The sequence below is a fragment of the Rattus norvegicus genome, chromosome 11, assembly GCF_021556685.1.
Source record: "Rattus norvegicus strain SHRSP/BbbUtx chromosome 11, alternate assembly SHRSP_T2T, whole genome shotgun sequence".
Classification (NCBI taxonomy): domain Eukaryota; kingdom Metazoa; phylum Chordata; class Mammalia; order Rodentia; family Muridae; genus Rattus; species Rattus norvegicus.
Window position 1 is genome coordinate 56,881,533 of NC_141544.1, and position 20,567 is coordinate 56,902,099.

The following is a 20,567-nucleotide window of genomic DNA, read 5'->3' on the forward strand; positions in this document are numbered from 1 at the left end:
GCAGGAAGGAAGAGAAAAAGGTTGACAGCAAAGACTAATAATGAATGTTTCTTACATAGATATCATCTAATTTCATTAGAACAGCCCTGTGATCATATATACATTTTAAATAGATGTTAGGATCTTAGGGCTGGGATTGTTCAGTGGTAGAGTACTTGCCTAGTGTGCCACGAGGCTCTGTGTTCCCAGCCATATATGCACAGCCCCCATACACACACACTTTGCATACTCGATGAGAGTGGAGGGGGTTACAGGTGATGACAACATTGGAATTAACAGCCTAAAGTCAACCTGTCGTTATCTGTGAGTATTGTTTGAGACCAAGTCCCATGGATCCCAGCCTGACCTGGTTCATTAAGGAGCACACAGGGTGTGAGCTCTGAGCTCTCCTGCCCCTTCCTCCGCTGGCTTGCACCTCAGTTGGTAAGAGTGCTTCCGTCACAGACACACCGCTTTTATTTTAAACACCCAAACCAGTGCTCCCTTTGCTTCCTGTCAGTAGAAGGAAAAGAATTACCGCTAGCTTTAGCACTCAAGTGGAGATCTGGTGTCAGCCTTTCTTATAAGGATCCTAGACAGATGTCATTTTCAGTTTGTAGGTTGATTAACTCCTTGCCAACTCCCTGCTGGTCTTCAGCACTGTTCCTGGCTCTTTTCAGTAAAAGTTAACTTGGATTCTCCATGTTACAGTGAGAAAAGGAGAATTGGGGAGGCCAATGGGATCCTCCTTTACTTCCTCTCTGGAAATACAATGTGTCAGTAGGCTATGGTGGCTGTTAAGGGTACTGTATTTCCTGTCTGGTAGACACATTTCCACCACTTTCTGCCAGAGTAAAGAGTGATGTGTACATGCACAAACTTTAAGAGCATCTGGTTAGAGTTTAATGTGGCTGAAACATTGCAATTTTTTTCATGTTTCAATTACTCAAATATGACTAAAAGTGTGCTTTGGAGATCTTCCAAAATAAAAGCTGCAAGGTGAGAGAAATCTCGGCCCCAACAATAACTTGAAAATTAGAACTTGGAACAGCAACTGATTTTTCAACTGTCTTAACTCTGTCACCAACACTACGTTGATTTGATCACATGTGACAAGTCTGGTTTCTGGCCATTAAGCTGTAGAATTCAGCTTCAGGCATCACTAGTCCCCTTTTCTTTTGAGGTGAATAAATTGGAGATCAGAAATACAAATGGGAAGAGAAAGCAAGACCTGGGAAACTGAGGCCTTTGCAATGATCCCAAGGACACAGATGCTGACCTTGATTGACCTCAGCAGCCTCATTATTATATAAATAAAAACTGCAGTCATAGGAAGTGTCTCTTCCCACGGAACCCAGTGCTCAGTGCTGTTGTGCAAGTGCCAGTAGCAATAGTAGGGGTGGGTATGCAGCTCCAGGTGGCAAAGCAGCCTCCTGGGACCTGTGCAGGAAGGAAGAGGATGACTCCTCTGAGGTAGTAGATAGACCATGGAGCAGTCAGCATCTGGTGGTTTCTCCTGGTTTGCTTTTTAGTCCTGATGGTGTGGTTTATAATGGTTAGATGTGTGAGAGTCTCGAACTATCAGGAACTAGCTTCACAGTGTCCTAACTTATTCCCTCTGTCCACAACTGCCCCTGTCCATAGCACTTGGCATTGTTTCAGCTGCTCCCTCTGGCAATCACTATTGCTTCTTAGTGTTGTTCTGAACCTTGACCCGCTGACCCTGTATTGCTCAAACCGTTTATTCCCTGGCTTCTTCCTCTTTCCTGAATGGATGCCTTTGTTGTCTCACCTCGGTGCTTCCCATGCTAGCACATACCCAAAGAATCTCTTCAGTTATTCTTTGCAATTTACTAAAGAGCTGTGGTCTGTGGCACCTTGTTTTGCTGGGAAAGGGAGAAGGTGACATATATGATCTCTCACTTAGGCAATAATAATCATTTCAGTTAGCAGCCTATTAGGCAGGTCTGTTTGTAAAAGGAGAGCATTGCCATTTATCTGGCTGTCTCCTTCCTTCCTTCCTTCTGCCCCTGCCCACTCTCAAGTCACGGCTGAGTGTCTCTCAATGAAATAAGTGTTGTAATGGCTTGAGTAATTAGCAGCAGAATTATAGTTGGACTGTAACCTGACTCTAATCGCTGACTTCAGAATTAATTCCATATGACATAGCTCCTTAGATGTGCGCTGCCTTCAGAGTTTCCACTTGTCTCTCCTTTTTAGCCAGATTGCCTTTTCTGTTTGTCCTGTCAGTGAGTCAGGTGGCCCCCAGACGCTTCCTGTGGCTGAAAGGGGCATCCTGACTTGGATATAAGTTCAACATAGTAAATTATAAAAAGGAAAAACTGTGTGTCTACATTTTGGCATGAAGGTAAGGGAAACTGGAGGGGCGAGCGAGAAGGTGTAAAGTAGCCAACATAAATAAACTCTAGCCCTAGGGCTTGGTGTACAACTCAGAAAACAGCTCGAGGGCATGCTTCCCTGTGTCAGAAGCAGTCAGTGTACAGAGCATGTGATGTCAAAGTAGTCTTAACCTTTCCACCAAGTTGTAATTACCAAGTTAAAATAACTTACACAGTAAGGTGAAACGTTTCTGGGCAGATTTATCTGCGCCCATGCTGCAGTCGGTAGAGAGAGACACTGTGCACATCCCTGATGTCTCGGAACTGCTTCTGAGGTCTGAACTACTGAGGTCATTGGAGTGGGGGCGGGGGGCTCACCTGCTTCCATTCCCATCAACGGCAGTTGCCAGCTGACTTCAAGGAAATGGTGTAGTATTTCATGTTCTTAAATGTGACAGCATGAGTTCTCTTGAACACTAAAACAGTGATCTCCAAACCAAATTCACCTGAACCCAGCTGAAAGCTGCTACCAGTCAGAGGAAGGCGTTGTACATTAATTATGGCTTCAGCTGAACAGCTTGTGATTCTTAGGTAAGAAATGACTTAAGGATTTGCTTGTTTTGGTGCCATCTCTGTTAACTGTAGCTCTGTCTGGGGACAGGGAGGGGTTAAAAAAAAGAAAGTTGGGCAGAGAGAGAGAGAAGTGAACTTCGAAAATAGTCATCAGAGCTGTGGCAGTGGCAGCAGCCATAGCCTCTCATTGTGAAATGCTACCCTTTAGCTTTTTTATGGCTCAAGATCATTTTTGAAGCAAGAACATGAGTATAATAGCAGTAGTCTTTCCATTGCTGTCGTCTTTCGTTGTATGCAGATGCCCTTGTTGACATCAGATCTCCTGTTCATGAGCACGTCCTACAGTGTTCTAGTGTGTAAGTCACCAGACAGAGAATGGCCTTTGCTTTTGTGTGGAGCTGGATTTTAATGAACAGCGTGCACACAGGTCTCCACCTCAGACAACCTCAGTCTGAGGTTCCTTCCAGTCAACACAGCCGCACACCCCGGGCAGCCTGGTCTATGCCAGCATTGTAGTCTCACACCACGTTTTAATTGCTTGCACACCCCCACCTTTTCCTCTATGTCGTCAGTGTCTTGTGGTAAAAGTCAGTTGTCTTACTTTTCTGGCTACCTTGAGGCACAGCAAGGCACCAGGTATGCAACAGGTGTCTATTAAATATTTGAGGGGTAAATGAGGTCATATCCATATGGCCATAATGGAGTCTTTCATCATAAGTCATAGGAAGGAGAGAAGGAAAATTCAGGAAGCCAACATTAACTTTGTTCTTTTAAAGAAAGAATTAGGTCATTTCCCCCAAATAACAATAATTGGATGCTTTTTAAGAAATGCTAAAGATTGCTGGCTGCCAACTGCCCCTTAAGAGAATACAGTGCATAATACAAAATGTGTGATCCTTTCAATTCAACAGATGCTTGGTTATACTAAAAATATCAGTGCTAGTAAAGTTTAAGTATGAAAATTTTAAACATGCTTCTTTGTCTGTTACCTGCTTCTAAGTATATCCGAGCAGTGTAAAATTCTCCCCTGGACTCCTAATATATTTTCCAGATATGCTTCTGTAAAAAATCCCTTCCATGGTATAAATGGTATTCATGCTGCTACTGGTGACTAGGGTTTCAGTTTCTGTACTTCTGTCTAAATTAGTGTCATCTTCACGTCAACTTTATTTAGCTAAAGTCATTCTCAGTGTAAGCAATCCCTGGTTCTTACAGTGCGTGTCTTCCCTGGAGTGCATACAGCTCCCTTTAGTTGCTGCCTCGTGTCTCTTTTCCTCCTCCTCTGTTCTGCTGTTTCCCTTCTCTCATCACAGTGCTGAAGTGACTCCGCTGTGGTCCATATCCTCTTCAGTCTGCCCACCAGGACGCTATCATACAAACCCCACACCCTTTGCCAGCTCCTCGTCACATTTCCCTAAGCAAATACATTTTCTCTGTATGCTTAGGGTACCCTTGAGCCCTGTTGCCTGTTTCCCCTTTAAAACAGAAACAGGGAAACAGCTGTCCCTCGGTTCCTATAAAGTGTTTCCTGTTTTATAGATCACAGTGGACAGCTCTATTTTGAAGTCTTTAGTATAACTTGGTCTTGAGATTGTGGAGTTCCTGGACTTGAATCTTCCTCACATTTGGGAAATAATGATTAATTCTACAAGCTGTTTCCTTGTACTGTGCAGGCCATAAGGTTTTCTGCATAGTCTGTTCTGATGGCTACTGAAGAGCCCACATAGGCATAACAGCTTCTTCCATATATCATACAAACATTAACCACTGACTTAGATTATGTGGTCATTTCATACAGGGTTTCAGCAAATGTTGATGGAAAATCTGCCACATTCTATACTGTCACATGTATAACATGCAAGGATAAAAGGATGCCCTGCCCGGTCCACAGTCCAGCAGGGAAGACAGCTATAGTATGTTGACTATTCTAGTTCATAGCTTCTTAAACTGTGGGTTGTGACCCATTATAGGGGCATATAACTATACCAGGGAATTCAAAAGAATTGTCAGTAGCACAAGGCTTCTGAATGTGCAGTAACCAAAAACTAACTCAGAATGTGACTTTGCCCCCCCACGGTGGCATACATCCATGCTGCAGTTTGCAACTTAACTGTAGCCTTTTAATCTGAACACTTTGCACTACTCAGACCTTCATGCCACATAACAAAAGCTCCTGAAACATTTCTGCTCACTTGTGACACTATTGTGTGTGCCTACTATAATACAAAGTTTTCTGTCCTAAAAGAAATACAGTGGATGGATAGAAAACAAAGACTTGAGTTTTTATCATCTTCCTCAGCATAAAAGTATCAGGCTAATGTGTCTTTGTACCAAATTATTCTATAATGTTTGATTTTTTTTTTAACCTCTTTGCTTGAGTTGCTAACTTCAGTTCCTCCAAACTTGTTAAGTGAATTTTGACTGGGGATTAGGACAGAATTTCAGCACTTTCTAAAATGGCCCTAAACTTCTGCAGTATTATACTATTTATACTATAAATATAGTGTTATAATATTTATACTATATTGATGTGAAGATCAACCACTGATAATTATAAAGTTCAAGTAGTAACTCTGGAAACTGTTTTAAAAAAAGGTATGTTCTGAAATATCAAATATTCAGACAACTTTTAATTCTTTTAAAAATATTTGTGAATTTACCAAAATGAGTATTTTGCCTGTCTTCATGAATATATGTACATGTGCGTGCCTAGTTCCTGCCGAGATCAGAAGAGGGCATTGGATCCCCTAGAACTGGAGGTACAGATGGTCACGAGCCACCAAAGGGGTGCTGGGAATTGAACCCAGGTCCTCTGCCAGAAGAACAAGTGCTCTTAACCTCTTAATCTCTCTAGTTCCAAAATTTAGTTCTAATGTACAAAAAACAAGCACGTCTGTCTAATTAGCTTGCAAGTTTGTTTTTGTCTTTAATAAGTGATAAGAATTGTATGTATACCAAAGAATTGTTTTAAATGTGTTTATGACTTACCATCAGTAAATGCTTGACTTGTAAGCCTGTATGTATGTATGTATGTATGTATGTATGTATGTATGTATGTATGTTTATACATGAATTAAACATAAAATTCCTGGGGCAAAGCTAGACCTGGTAGTTGAAGCACAGAACGTGAGACACTCAGAAAACTGAGGCTGGGGTGGAACTAAAGCCTTCTTGGGCCATGGAATGAGTTCAAAGACAATTTGGACATTTTAGTAAATCCATGTCTCAAAATTAAAAATAAAAACAGGTCTAAGGTTATAGTTCATTGGTAGAACATACCTACTGTGTTCCAGGTAGGAAAGAAAATTGAGAAGAAAAAATCTGATGCCACTTTAAGTAAGTTTAAGACTTTGTTTTAGGCCCACTGACAGCTAACAGCCCAGGCCTCAGGTTAGACACCTCTGCATTTATCTATCAGAAGAAATCTTCCAAATAAAATTTCAATAAAAGTACAGAATTATTTGATCTTAATATAGTTTAAATTTCTATACATCAAAATAATTTCAAAACAAAAATGAAACCAATTTAAAATGTTAAAAGACTTAAACAAATGGATACTGAAAATATTGGAATCTCTTTAGCAATGAACAATGGTTAAAATTTTCTCCTCATGCAGAAATGCACATGACTAGTAAAGTAAGTAAACGCTGAGCCTCACACACAATCAAATTAAAGTGCTCCGTTACTCTTACCTGTCGTGGTATAAAGACCATAACCACCATTGTTTGCTGGGTTAGGCTAACACTGGTAATTTTTTGCTGTGTTAGCCCCTATAAGTTGACCTATGTATTTTACAAAATGGAAATTAAGGCCTTGTTAACAGGCTCTTAGCAGTTAAGAGCACTGACTGCTCTTCAGAGGTCTTGAGTTCAATTCCCAGCAACCACATGGTGGCTCACAACCATCTGTAATGAGACCTGATGCCCTCTTCTGGTGTGTCTGAGGACAGCAACAGTGTACTTATATACATTAGGAAGGAAGGAAGGAAGGAAGGAAGGAAGGAAGGAAGGAAGGAAGGAAGGAAGGAAAGAAGGAGGGAGGGAGGGAGGGAGGGAGGGAGGGAGGGAGGGAGGGAGGGAGGGAGGAAAGAAAGAAAGAAAGAAAGAAAGAAAGAAAGAAAGAAAGAAAGAAAGAAAGAAAGAAAGGCGGGCCTTGCTTAAAGAATTCATGTCCTGTACAGCGTAGTTCCCTTCTGAAAGATTTTTATGAGCACATATAAAATATATAAGGAATTAAATGTAGTGGCACACTACCATGAACAGAAAAAGACATGTTTGTGTCTTTCGACAATTTGCTTTGTAGTCATGATTTCCCTCAATCGTTTGCCTTTGGAAAAGACAGGTTCTTTATTCTGATCATAACTACTAATATTTAATTCTTAGCTCGCTCCCTCCTTCCCTCCCTCCCTCTCTCCCTCCTTCCTTCTCTCTCTCCCTCCCTGCATTTGTCCATGTGTTGCAGAATGGGTATAGGAGGCCACAGCAGAGTACAGGGAGTGTCCTGAAGGCAAGAGGAAAGCTGAGGAATGACGTACCAAATCTTTCTCAGTAGTCTGCTGTTGTTGGATCAAGCCATGTGCTTGGGGTTATGTTGAACTTCGGAGTCCAGTTCAGCTGCCCAGGCAGGGTGCAAAACCATGGAGGCTGTAGCGACAACATCCAGGACCAGGACCAGGACCAGATAGTCAAATGAGTGGGCAGTTTGAGTCCACCATTTCAGCACTGGGCTTCAAGATGAGCCTGAAGCCCAGGAGTCAGTCTGGAGGTCTCCGACTATCTGTCCCCTGCCCCTGTTTTTCACTCAGCACATTGTTAAACATGACTTGTAAAACAGAGCAGCATGCAGCTTTTTAAAAAGACACCCAAGTATAATATGAAGTAACGTAGACCTGAGCACAGGCTGATCTCATCACACAGTCCCGGAACGTGGGAGACCGAAGCAGAAGGGTCATAAATTGGAGGCTGTCCTGACAGCGTAAGAAGATCTACAAAAGAAAACAAAAAACCATTTAGTGACATAGGAAAATGTTTATATATAATACTAAAGGGTGTAAAGTATTTGTATATAGTAAATAATTCTAGGTATATAAAATTGTGTATTATATAGATACACACTCAGAACAAGACAAAATGTGAAAACAAATACATCAAATTATAATTTTGTTTTATAATAAAACCACCTTTTTATACTGATAACAAATTTTTGTTCCTTTTAAGTTTTGTGTATTTTCTGTAATATCCATAATTAAAACATTATGTTCTTATATTAGAAGAGGTAAACAATGTTTTTCAAAATTTTGCTCTGATATTTTTTATTTCCAAGGTCTTTATAATAAATTTTAATTAATTTTTAAATGAAGACACCCCCGTTTTAACTTCATTGACAAACAGAGTTTAGGCCATCTTATCTGTTTCATTAGGTTGTCCATGTTGCTTTATCCCATGTTGTTGAGACCAAGGAACTGAGGTTCTGGAACATTCTAAATACTCTCTTACTACGGACTTGACAGTGGCTGGCCTGGCATCCTTAAGCCAGCTTAGCAGAAACTTTAAAGACAGAGCAGTAAAGTACCTTGTCTTGAACCCTAAGAAAGGGCTTTGGGGGAAGTATGAGTATTTATGGACTTTTAGACAGCTGGAATCTCTGTGAGGGCCATGGGGCAGTCCTAACAGAAACGTCCCTGTCAGTAATCTTTCTCTTCCCTGAGAGAGCGTGTTGTAACAAGCGGGTTACAGGGCTGACTGCAGACTCAGGTGTCTTTCTTAGGGAATTTCCATCTAGAAGAAAATGACGTAACTCACAGACCCACATAAGGAGCCATAGTCACCTGTATGTTTTAAAACATTCCCCTCCCTTCAGTGCTTCAACGTTCTATCACACTCTGGAAAGTTTGACGTGTCCAGGGTGTATACCATTCCAAAGAACTTGCCCTAAGCCAAAAGAGAATCATAATTCACAGCAGTATGACTTCATTGGTCTACAAATGAGAAAACTGCAGCATAAAGTAAGTGATTTGCCCAAAATCATAAAAGTTGGAACTAAAACCTTAGGCTTCCTAGTATTCTCCGTCACTCGTCTGTGCTGACACCTCTTAAAACAGCCACAGAGCACTGTTGTGGGAGCCATTAGAAGGTGTCCTGCTGAGGCCAGGGAGATGGCCCAGTCAGTAAAGTGCATCCTGTGCAAAGCCTGAGAGTCTGAGGTCAATCCCAGACACCAGAGTTAAAAAGCTGGATGTGGTGACATACGGGAATGGTGGCCTCTGTCTGTAATGTCAGAGCCAGGAGGAGGTGGCTAGACAGTTCACTGGCTACCTAGCATAGCCTACACAGTGACCTGAGGTGCATAGGAGACCCTGTCTCTAAAGGGCAGACAGATAAACAACCCTGAAGATTAATCTCTGACATGCCTGTGCTCGTGCATACACACACACACACACACACACACACACACACACACACACACACACACACACACAGTAAGTTCTCGTCACCATCCCTTCACTTGTAGAGTAAGTAGTACTCCATATTAACATGGAAATAAGCCTCTGTAGGACACAGATACTGAACTAGACAGATGATGCCATAATGCAGTGCTAGCCTATTTTTCCTACACATAGAACACAGCATGAGGGAGAGGTGCTGGCGGAGAACTTTGTTTTGGGGCTTTAGGGAAGAGAGAGGCTACCTGTTATGGGTAGTACCTTCTCCCTCCGATGTGTAATTGTTAAAAATCAAACAATGTACATGGTTATACTGAACTGTGTTCAGATCCCATAGACACTCATACCGCTGGAAAGGAACTTAATTTTCTTTCCAGCATAATGGGGCAGTTTTGCATAATGGGTAGGGCCTTGGATTCATACTGCTCTGTCTAAATCCTGGCACTGTCATCAGCCTTGCCTTAGGACAACTAAGTGCACAGATATTTCCGGGTGTAAAACAGACTAGAAAGAAGCATGGTGAACACACAGCGCTGAAGTTGAATCCACGTCACTTAAGCCAGCTCACTTTTTCCCTTTAAGCTAAAAAGATGATATGGTGGGGGGGGGGGGGGCTTTATTGCAGGACAGAAAGAAAATAGGTCATGTTTCTCCCTGCAAAACCATCCCCTAATGCCTGTATGATCTACTGTAATGTTTGCCACAAAGGTAGCGGAAGTTCTAAGGACCCTGGATTTTGGCCACTGAAGACCTCCTCCCTGCCACTGAGGCTAGATGGGAGCACAGGAGTTCACAGGCGAGGAGCCTTTGTTCTTGACGTAAGCTGGTGGCTCACAAGGAGCTTTTTCTGTGTGCATTTAGCTTAAAGAAATACACTGAAGGAGCTGGAGAGGTAGTTCGGTGGCTTACAGCACTTGCTGTTCTTGTAGAGCACCCAACCAACTTCATTTTTCAGCACCCACTTCAAGTATTGGCTTCCAAACAGCCAACAGTACATCTAGTTCTAGGGGAGCCATCTCCTTCTCCTGGACTCTCCAAGCATCTGCACACATGCGGTACACATATACACATAAGCAAACACACATGTAGAAAAATAAGTACCTGTCTGTCTGTCTGTCTATCATCTGTCTGTCTGTCTATCTATCTATCTATCTATCTATCTATCTATCTATCTATCTATCTATCTATCTGGAACATTATGAAAACCAGGCCGGCCTCAAACTCATAGAGACCCATCTGCCTCCCAAGTGCTAGGATCAAAGGCATGTGCCACTATGCCAGAGTTCACTTTTAATTTTTTTTAATTACATAATATAGTACTAAACTAGAGCAGTTAGCCTTTTTAGACAATACCCAGGGTTTAACTCGGCAAGGGCAGGAGAAGCATGAGCAGCTAAGCAACTCAGACTTCCCTTCAGCCAGGTTTCTCTGAGGTGCTCTTGCTGGTATCAATACTCTACGCCTATCAGTCCCAGGACCCAGCAAGCAATTTTATTTCATGTTTTGCTACCCTGCTCCAAATTTCTGGCTTTAAAGTTTCCTGTGGGAACAAGCGGCATGTTTTGTAAACAAAGCTCTAAATCTGTTGCTAGGGACATCTCAGACTAAAAATAGAACCATTACTGGGCTGTAGATGAAACTACCGTTGCCATTTGAAATGACAAAATAAATGGGGTAAAGGAACTGCCTCACCCCCCCCTCCCCCTTTCAGTTTAGAGCACCAAAATACCTTGTGTTACAGAGTGCCAGCTCATAGGCCTTTGTCCAAAAGCATTTTTTCTATCAGACTTTTTAGAGGAAGAAGTGACCTTAAGGAGCTTAAGAGAGGACTAGATCTTGCCCAGTTCTTTGCTGAATATAAGAGAATATCCATATAAAAGAGAAAGTGTAAGGTCCTGCAGGGGTGGGGCACAGAGTGGCATAGGCTATCCCAGCATAAAGCCTGATAAATCACTGCAAGCCGTCAGAAGACTTTGGAGGCTCCTATACACTGACACGTATACAGACTCTAGACCTGTGTGGCTAGCCATGGCTAGGCTGGAGACCAGCCTGCTGTCTTGAACAGCCTTCCCTGTCATAGCAGCCAGATACCCTGTGCCGGCATGATAGACTTGGGCTTGAGTTTGCGGCTCCTCCTCCACCTCCTTCCCTGGGTCTCCATCTCCCTAGTGTCTTCCATTGGGAGCTGCCATGCAGCTGCTGGCTACACGACAGCCCTAAGGCAGTCTTAGCTCTGCTTACAGAAGGTCTTGTACAACGTGAGGGCAGTGGTAAGATGCTGGAGAAAACAAGAGCTAGAACTGTTAAAAGACTGTCTCTGGAATAATCTGAGTGAGATGCATTTGCAGGTAAAAATGGTTCTTTGTTGAGGGGGCCCAAGTGGTGGCAAAGCCTCTGGTTTTAGTCACAGCGCATCTGTATGAACTGCTCTATGGATGTACAGAGACAGTGAAAGCATGGCACCTCCCTTATTGCAGGCCTCTCTTAGGGACACTGAGTGCCTCTTTCCTTAGATGGTTTTGGACTCCCTTGTCCTCCCCTTCCCCTCGCTGTGTCCTGCATGGCTGAAGTGCCCTGAGGCCTTCACAGAGTTCATTCTCCAGGTTCATTTTCGGATGTAGGAATGTGTGCTTGCTCAGTGACTCTGGTGGGAGTCTCTTAATGAGCTGGGAACATGGTTCTTGAAGAGAGTTCTGAGCCCTGGTTCTCCTGGCCAAGTAAAACAATCTGGCTCCAAGGGATGAGTAATTTTAGCGAAACTCTTTAGAGCGTTTAAGGCTCTGTACGCAGCATGACTTTCCAGTTTATGTGATGCAGCTTTCCCAGAGAACAGCCAAACACTTAGAGAAACATAGAGGGGTCGTTACAGCTCCCCACGTGAAAAGAGTCAGAGCATAATTGTAAGGAGCAATTCAACAGGAAGCCATAAAGGGTTCCTGAACGCCCTGGGCCAGTATTCCTAGGTTGTATGTAATTTACAAATTGTTAGAACGACTGCTAAAAACGGGCAAGTTCAAAATGCAATGAGATGTTCATATGATTGAAATTGGTTGATAGATAAGTGTTCATAAACAGAAAAGTTCTAAAAACAGAAAACAAAACAACAACAACAAAAACACATGTTCACCAGCACCTGGAGACAAGGCAGAGCCCTCTCAGGTAGTTCGCAGTTAAGAGCAACTGTTGCTTCTTCAGAGGACCTAGGTTCTGTTTCTAGCGCTCACGTGGCAGGTCAGAACCCTCTGCAACTCCAGTTCCAGGGACCCTTTTGACCTCCGGTGGCACCAGGCCTGTGCATGGCACACGCTCACACATGCAGGCAAAAATAAATAAATAAATAAATAAATAAATAAATAAATAAGCAAGCAAGCAAGCAAGCGAGCAAGAGGGGCACTAAGGTAGGGAGATTGTGAGTTTGAGCCCAACCTGTATGCCTAGTGACTCAGAGGCCAGCCTGCGATGCATAGTGATTTTGAGGCTAACCTGGTGGGTGGGTGGGTGGGTGGGTGTGTGTGTGTGTGTGTGTGTGTGTGTGTGTGTCAAGACCCTGACTCAAATAAACAAACAAAAAATCAAAATAAGCTTATCTCTGATCATACTTAGGTGCTCCTGTCAAGCAATTAGAAACCATGCTTCATACACACACACAGCTCGAAACATGTTTTTAATTTATATATAGTAAGTCAGTGTTTGGCAAACTGAGGGCCAAGACCAAATCCAGCAAAACTGAGTTACTGTAAAGTTTACTGGGACACAATTAATTGGATTCATTCTACTTTGCCTAAGACTTCTACACAGTAGCAGATTTGAGGAACACCAACAGTGGCCATGACCGCCGTGCTGGGAGTTTTTCTATCAACTTGACCAAAGCTACGGTCATCTGGCAAGATGGAGCATCGATTGACCAAATGCCTCAATCAGAATGACCTTTGGGGAACCTGTAGGACATTTCCTTAATTATTGCTTGATATGGAAAGGTGTGGGGCGAGCCATTCTGGGCAGATGCTCTTGACTTGTGTAAGAAAACAAACTGGGCAAGCCATGGGAGCAAGCCAGTATGCAGTGTCCCTCCGTGGCCTCTCCCTACTTCCTGCCTCTGGGTTCCTGCCCTGAATTCCCTTCATGGTGAACTACAACTGTAAACTGATATAAACCCTTTCCTCTCCAAGTTGCTTTTGATCATAGTATTTTTATCATGGCGATAGAAACCCTAACTAGCACAGCTGCTTTGCAGCCCAGCACCTACTCTCTGAACGCTCCTTTACTTAAAGTTTGCAGGTAAACAAAAAATAAGTTATAATAAATGTATATGAAATGTATTAGAGTGGCTTACAGGATGTGGTCCAACTAGTCCAGCAATGGCTGTCTACCAACACAGAGCCCAAGAGTCCAGAGTTCAGTCCACAAGCCTAGATATCCCAGCTAGTGTTTAATATATGCTACAATTCCAAAGTAGGCTCTCCTGCCAGTGAAAACATGAACTTGCCAGTGAAAGCAACCAGGCAAAGAGCAAAAGCTTTATCTAGGCTGCCACGAGAAGGTATGGCCCAGATTAAAGGTGGATCCTCCCACCTCAAGTGATCTGGATTAAAAATGGCTCTTCCAACTTCAAATGATTTAATAAGAAAAATCCCTCATAGCTGTACCCAGCAGCTTGGGTCTTAGTTAATTCCAGAGGTGGTCAGGTTGACAAGCAAGAACAGCCATCACAGTTGGAAAGGGTGGTTTAATGAGCATTCTTTCAACAAACTCTTAAAGGGCACTGTCAGCATCCCTCTTAAGGCCTGGAGGCTAGGAGATTGGATTTTCCATACTTAAGTAGAGATAAAGGCAAACACTGAGAGAAGGCCGGGCAATCTTCTGTTTGCAATTGATACTGTTGCCATGGGTCGAAAAAGGACATTGTCCTTGCCTCCTCTTTTGGAAAAATTCAGCCAATCCCATCTGGCTGTGTGGTTTTTAAATAGTCCCCAAGGAGCTGGAGAAATGCAGCCCCGTCTTGGTGCCTCTGCTTCATAGGCTGAATGACCCACTGGGACTGAGTGGGACAGACCTGGCGTCACCTCACATCCCAGCAGCCCTGAAGAACTGGCTAGCTTGGACAGCTATACTTTTCTTTCACTGTTCTCCTAATAGAAATCACAGAGCTACCATCCTTACTTCAGAACAGCAGTTTCCTCTTTGGAACCGAAAAATGTCAGACTAAGGAAACGGCTAATGTGTTCAAGCCATGGCGACAAGATGACCTCATTTTGTATTAAAGGTTTCAAAAGATGAAATAATTTTTGGAACAAGAAGTAACTCAGATTCAGAGTATTTGATTAACAAGTTATTTTTAATATTTCCCATGGGCATACGGACTTTTAAGTATATTACCTATTTTTCAACTAGATTAGCCAAACATAGACTATATTCTGCAGCGAGCAAAGTCTAAAGAATGGAGAAATACAGAGTTCATAACCCTCCCCCATCTCTGTTTGTTTGTAGGTCATTCTTTTTATCTCAAAGTTTCTGTTAAAGCTAACCATAGTATATGAAAATATTTATATTAGAAATGTAGCGCTGTCCTAAGGACTGTGAACCAGAGAGACGGCTCAGCCGTTAAGAGCATTTGCTGCTCTTACAGATGATGTGAGTTCAGTTCCCAGCACCCACATGATGGCTCGTACCATCCATAATTCCACTACAGGACCTCTGCCCTTTCTCTGACCTCCTTCCACACCAGATATTCTCAGGCAGACGGACAGACAAAAAACCTCGTATACATAAAATGACTTTTAAACTACAAATAAGGGGTTGGGGATTTAGCTCAGTGGTAGAGCGCTTGCCTAGCAAGCGCAAGGCCCTGGGTTCGGTCCCCAGCTCCAAAAAAAAGAAAAGAAGAAAAAAAAACGCAAATAAGATTTTTTTTTTTTTGGTTCTTTTTTTTCGGAGCTGGGGACCGAACCCAGGGCCTTGCGCTTCCTAGGTAAGCGCTCTACCACTGAGCTAAATCCCCAGCCCCAGATTTTTTAAATACTTGGACAGTCGTGCATATTCTCAGACAGTGTATGGTTCAGGTAGAGAGAAGGCCTAATGTGTATTTAATACCATCACAAGCCATGAGGCAGAATAAAATTATGTGCAAATCTACATGTTAAAGGCTAGAAACTATGTGAAAAGATGTGCAGAGACGAGAAAGGAAAGGGCTGTAGAGTCAGCCACGGCAGGAAGGATAAGAAAATGAGACCTCAGTGATGCAACCCAGTATAAGGATTTGTGCGTGAAAGACGAGCTTTAGTTCCTGGATTTTTTTTTTAATGCAAGCAATCATATGGCCTGCAAACGGGTGTTGTGTGTGTCCTTTCCCGTTGCGTGTGCTTTTCTTTTCTTTTCTTGCCAGGGTGTTCTTTGTCAAACCTGAGGAAAGCAGGCATCCTTGTCTTGTTACCAACTGAGAGTACAGTGTTCAGTCTGCAGTTATTACAGATGATGTTCACTGTGCATTGGTAACATTGCCCCCATCGACCTCAGGTCTTAAGTGTGGATATTTGGGAGCTGGAGAGGCTCAGAGGTTGGGAATGCTCGTAGCCAGACAGTGATGGCTCACACCTTCAGTCCCAGCACTGGGGAGACAGAAGCAGGCAGACCCCTTGAGTTTGAAGAGAAGGAGAAGGAGGGGGAGGGGGAAAGAGAGAGATTGAGATTTCACTGTTAGCATATTAAGCCCCTCATTCTCTGGTAAAGCTGTGCTGGTTGGATTTTTTTTTTTTTTTGTCAATTTGACAAAAGCTAGAGTTATCTGGGAAGAGGGAAGCTTGATTTCAAAAATGCCTTCATCACACTGCCTCTAGGCCAGCCTGGGGTGCATTCATGGCCCATGTGGGAAGACCCAGCCCACTGTGGACATTGCCACCCCTGGGCAGATGGTCCTGGGAGATGTAAGAGAGCAGGCTGAGCAGACTACGAAAGCAACCCAGTAAGCACAGTTCCCTCATGGCCGCATCTTCAGTTCTTGCTTCCAGGATTCTGCATCAATTTCCTGCGCTGAGTTCCTTCAGTTGTGTATTAGGAGTTGTAAGCAGGGGAAAGAAAAAAAATCTTTCTTCCCTGAGCTGGTTTTGGTCAGCATTTTATTATAGTAGAAACCTAACTAAGATAACTCTCTATTCTGATACTTGTGGGACTATTCTAGTGTTTCTTATTACCAATATTTATATGTTCTGTCTTCTAGCCCTTTGAACTTGTCAATACTGTTATATTTGATTTAAGTTTCTTACAAACACCATATACGTAAGTCATATTTGTAAGTCCATTCTATTAGTCTGTGTCTGAATTGGTATGTTTACACCATTCGTTTGTTTAAGGATTTGTCTTCTTTTCTTCATGTGTGTTTCTGTGCGTATGTGCACATGTGCTCACAGGACAGAAGAGGGCATCAGACCCCCTGAAGCAAGCGTTTCACATGGTGGTGAGCCACTGAATGTGGGAGCTGAGAACCGAACTCAGATCCTCTGAGAGAACAGCGGGGGCTGTTCGGGCCTCACACCATTTATTTGTAATATAATGATTGATATGTTGGAGTTTAAATCTGCTGTCTCATTTTTTTTTCCTTTTTGCTTTGTTTCTCTTGTTTTCTATGGGTATTTGATGATCTCACTTTGTTTTTCTATTTTATTGTGTATCAATATGTGTTCTTTAGTGGTTGCTGTACTAAGTTATTAGTATAGATAATTATAAGCTACAACTCAGTCGTGTGGGAAGTGCTAGCTCTGTTCTGTATCCTAACTTTAAAAAGTATAAATAAACAGGAAACTGCTGCCTCCCTGCTAGTCCTCCAGTGTCGCCCCAGTGAGGTGGGAAGATGACTCTTTGACATCATGGGGATTTAGAAGTCAAGGCTCCCGAGGAGTCTCTGTTGGTGCTGCAGAAGTAGATGAGGAACCATCACTGGGGGAAACTCCCAGTTCCCTCCATGATCGTCTCTGAAAATGCCCTTGTAATAGGTGGAAAAGAATTGAAGGCCTCTTTACAACCTACCAAGGTTAGAGTCTAGGCCTTTGGTGATAGGGATGGGGACATCATTTTTCTGTAGCATTTAGTTTAACTTGAGTCAAGTGATTATTGTATAAAGCTTTCATTCCTTCCAAGCCTATCCTCCAGGGAGGAGGGGCTAGTTGTACTGATCAAGCACACACCCCAGAGCCTCCTTTCAGAACTAAGGCCCAATTTCTAGATGTTACATTATATCTCACCTCTACCCCCTTCCCCCACAACCACCACCACCACCACCACCACCACCACCACCACCATCAGAAAGAAGGTCTCTCTTTGTAGTCCTGGCTGTCCTGGAGCTCGCTGTGTAGTATAGACCAAGCCAGCCTTGAAGTCATAGAGGTCCTTCTTCCTCTGCCTCCTAAGTGCTGGGGTTAAATGTGTGTACACCCTACCCCTACCCCGCCTCTTGTGGGGCCATTTCCTAATCACACCATAGGTGACATTTCAGACCCAAACTGTAACACATAATTAAATATTTTCTAATGCTATGTGATATTAGCTTTTCATATTCTAAACAAGACTGGCATTTGAATGCTTCAATTTTTGAAGTCAAGAGATTAAATCTCCATGCCAGCTCTACCAAGGTTGCATTGAATGGGAAAGGCACTCTAATTTTTGAACTCTGTATCCCCTTTCAGAGCTGTCAGGTGGAGAGGAAGGAGGAGACACGGAAATGACACAGAAGGACACAGTTCCGGTTCCTGAGAAAACCAAACAGGTAATAGTCAGTGTGAGCATTACAGCTCTTGTCTCTGAAGTCAACCTACATCCACTCCACACCATTTTCTTGACCCTAATGTCAGCTGTTGCTGGGATTGAGGAAGCTTTTACTTTCTTTGCCCATGAAAAGACCATGTTTTCCTATAAACCAGTGAGGCTTGTTTTCCAGGCTGCTTTTTACAATTTAGTAGCGGGGAAAAATGTATTTAAGGGGTTGGAGAAAAGCCTCAGTGGTTAAGAACACTTGTTCTTACAGAGGACCTGGTTCAGTTCCCAGAACTCACACAGTAGTTCACACCATCTATAATGCTAATTCAAGGGGCTACAACTCCCTCTGAACTCCACGGGCAGCAGGCATGCATGTGGTGCATATACAGACATGCAGGCAAGCGCTCATACAGGTAAAATAAACATAAGAAAATGTATACAATGTAAGCAATTGTGTTGACCTAGGATTTTCTATCACATCCCCATTAAAAATTCAGCCTTGTTCTTGTGGACATAGGTCTTCTAGTAGTACAACGTACAGCATAAGGAGATAGAGCCTCCCCATGCACACAAAAGCAGTATTACAGCCTTGTTATGACATAAGCTTGGAGCTGATGCCTTATTGTTTCTGCCATCTTCTGTTAATCTACTTTCAAAGGCAAGAGTCACAGAGGGGCCTGAAGACACTCCAGGATGATCCAAAATGGACTTAACAACAACAGTGGTGGAAAGGGCATAGGTTATTTTTGTTCACAAAGGGGAGGCAGGAAAATTAGCATGAGGAGTCATTGCTCAGAGGAGCAATTTAACAGTGTTTCTGTCTTTTTTATTTTTATTACATTTATTTTTGGTGGTGGTGGTGGTGGTGGTGGTGGTGGTGGTGGTGGTGGTGGTGGTGGTGGTATGTATGTGTGTGCATGCCACTACATTTAAATGTGGAGGATAACTTGCAAATTACTTCTTTCCTTCCTTGGATTCAGCTCAGGTTGTCAGACTGAATTCCTCAATTAAGTAGCGAAGCCCTGGAATAATTCTTCATGCCTTTGTTATGCTTAGTGTTATTTTTCATGTAAAGTACCTTGTATTTACAACTGAGCAATGTTTTAGTCTGCTTCCTGACCAGAGTCTAAGGATCCCAAAAGCTTCTTTATTTTATCCCCTGACCCTGTTAACCCAAGCTAGTAATGCTAGGAGCTATGTGAATCACTGGTGGTTTAATTCACAATAGAAGCAAAGTCTTTTCCCCATAAAAGGCTGTGTTAGGCCCTTGCTGAAACCTCAGAGAGCATATGGTTTCGGGGAAAGACAAATCTGTGAAGGATACCCCTAATTTTACTAAAGAGTTCTTATGTAACTGAATAATACATAAGTTCTCCTTTACTCATGGTTTTGTTCTTCGTGGTTTTAAGTAGATAAATCTAGAATAAGTTATATTTTTTCTTCAAGAATTTCCTGTATGAGTACAATGTAGTTTTGATCATATTCACCCTCAGTTTCCCCAAACCCCTCTTATATCCACCTCCTATGCCCCCCCACTCTGTCTTCATTTTTATTAAAAATAAAAAAATAGCCTATGGATTCCAATTTGTGTTGCCCATATACTCATGGACGCAGAGCAATCCACTACATGGTCAGTCGCCCTGGGAACAGATCTTAAGAAAAATTTGCTCTCCCTCCATCAGAAGCCATCTTTGCTCTCCCTCCATCAGAAGCCATCCGCTGTCAATAGCTTCTCAGTTAGGGGTGGGGGGCTCACGAACCCACCCTCCATGCTGGAGTGTGCTGACCGGCTTAATCTTGTGCAGATCTTGTACAGACAACCACAGTTTGTGTGAATTCATGAGCACAGCAGTCCCATGTGTCTGGAAGACTCTGTTTTACCATAGTCCTCGATGATCTCTCTCTTAGAATAGTCTTCTGTCCCCTCTTCCACATGATGGTCCCCAAGCCTTAGGGATAGCAACAGCATTCTATTTGCAGCTGAGCACTCTATAAACACTCATTCTCTGCACTTTGATTGTAAATTTCTGAATTAGTCACCATCTTCTACACAGAGATGCTTCTCTGACGAGGTCTGAGAGCTCCACTAATGTGTGATCATTGATATATTTAAGGAGCAGTTTAATACTTTGTCCATTTACCAACATAAGAGAACTAGGCTTACTCTTGGGGTCTGTAAATGCCACCGTTACACCTTTAAGTGGTATACCATCCCGAGTAACAAGATGCACTACCATCCTCATATGTGTGAATCTTCTCTTCGTCTGGTGGTGTCCGTGCATCCATGTGGTGTAAACTTGCTGTCCATCACTAGATGGCTTGGTTGTCCCATGCACTATGGTTGTCCCATGCACTATGGTTGTCCCATGCACTATGGTTGTCCCATGCACTATGGTAGCAGCACCATGCTTGAGTTGCAGTGTCCCTTACAGAGAACTTAAAATGTACCACAATGCCTATGCCATCCACCTCATGCCACACAGACATTA

At 42.9% G+C, this 20,567-nt stretch overlaps 1 protein-coding gene across 22 annotated transcripts in view; it reads left to right on the plus strand.

The window, feature by feature from the left end:
* Positions 1-20,567, plus strand: part of Cmss1 (cms1 ribosomal small subunit homolog) — a 297,760-nt gene that overhangs the window by 253,328 nt on the left and 23,865 nt on the right. For all 22 annotated transcript variants that reach the window (XM_087575871.1, XM_087575873.1, XM_087575875.1 and 19 more), the window contains one exon: positions 18,009-18,088. In XM_087575871.1, the coding sequence (XP_087431997.1) occupies positions 18,044-18,088 (45 nt within the window). In that variant the 5' untranslated portion in view covers positions 18,009-18,043. The remainder of the gene's footprint in view (positions 1-18,008; positions 18,089-20,567) is intronic.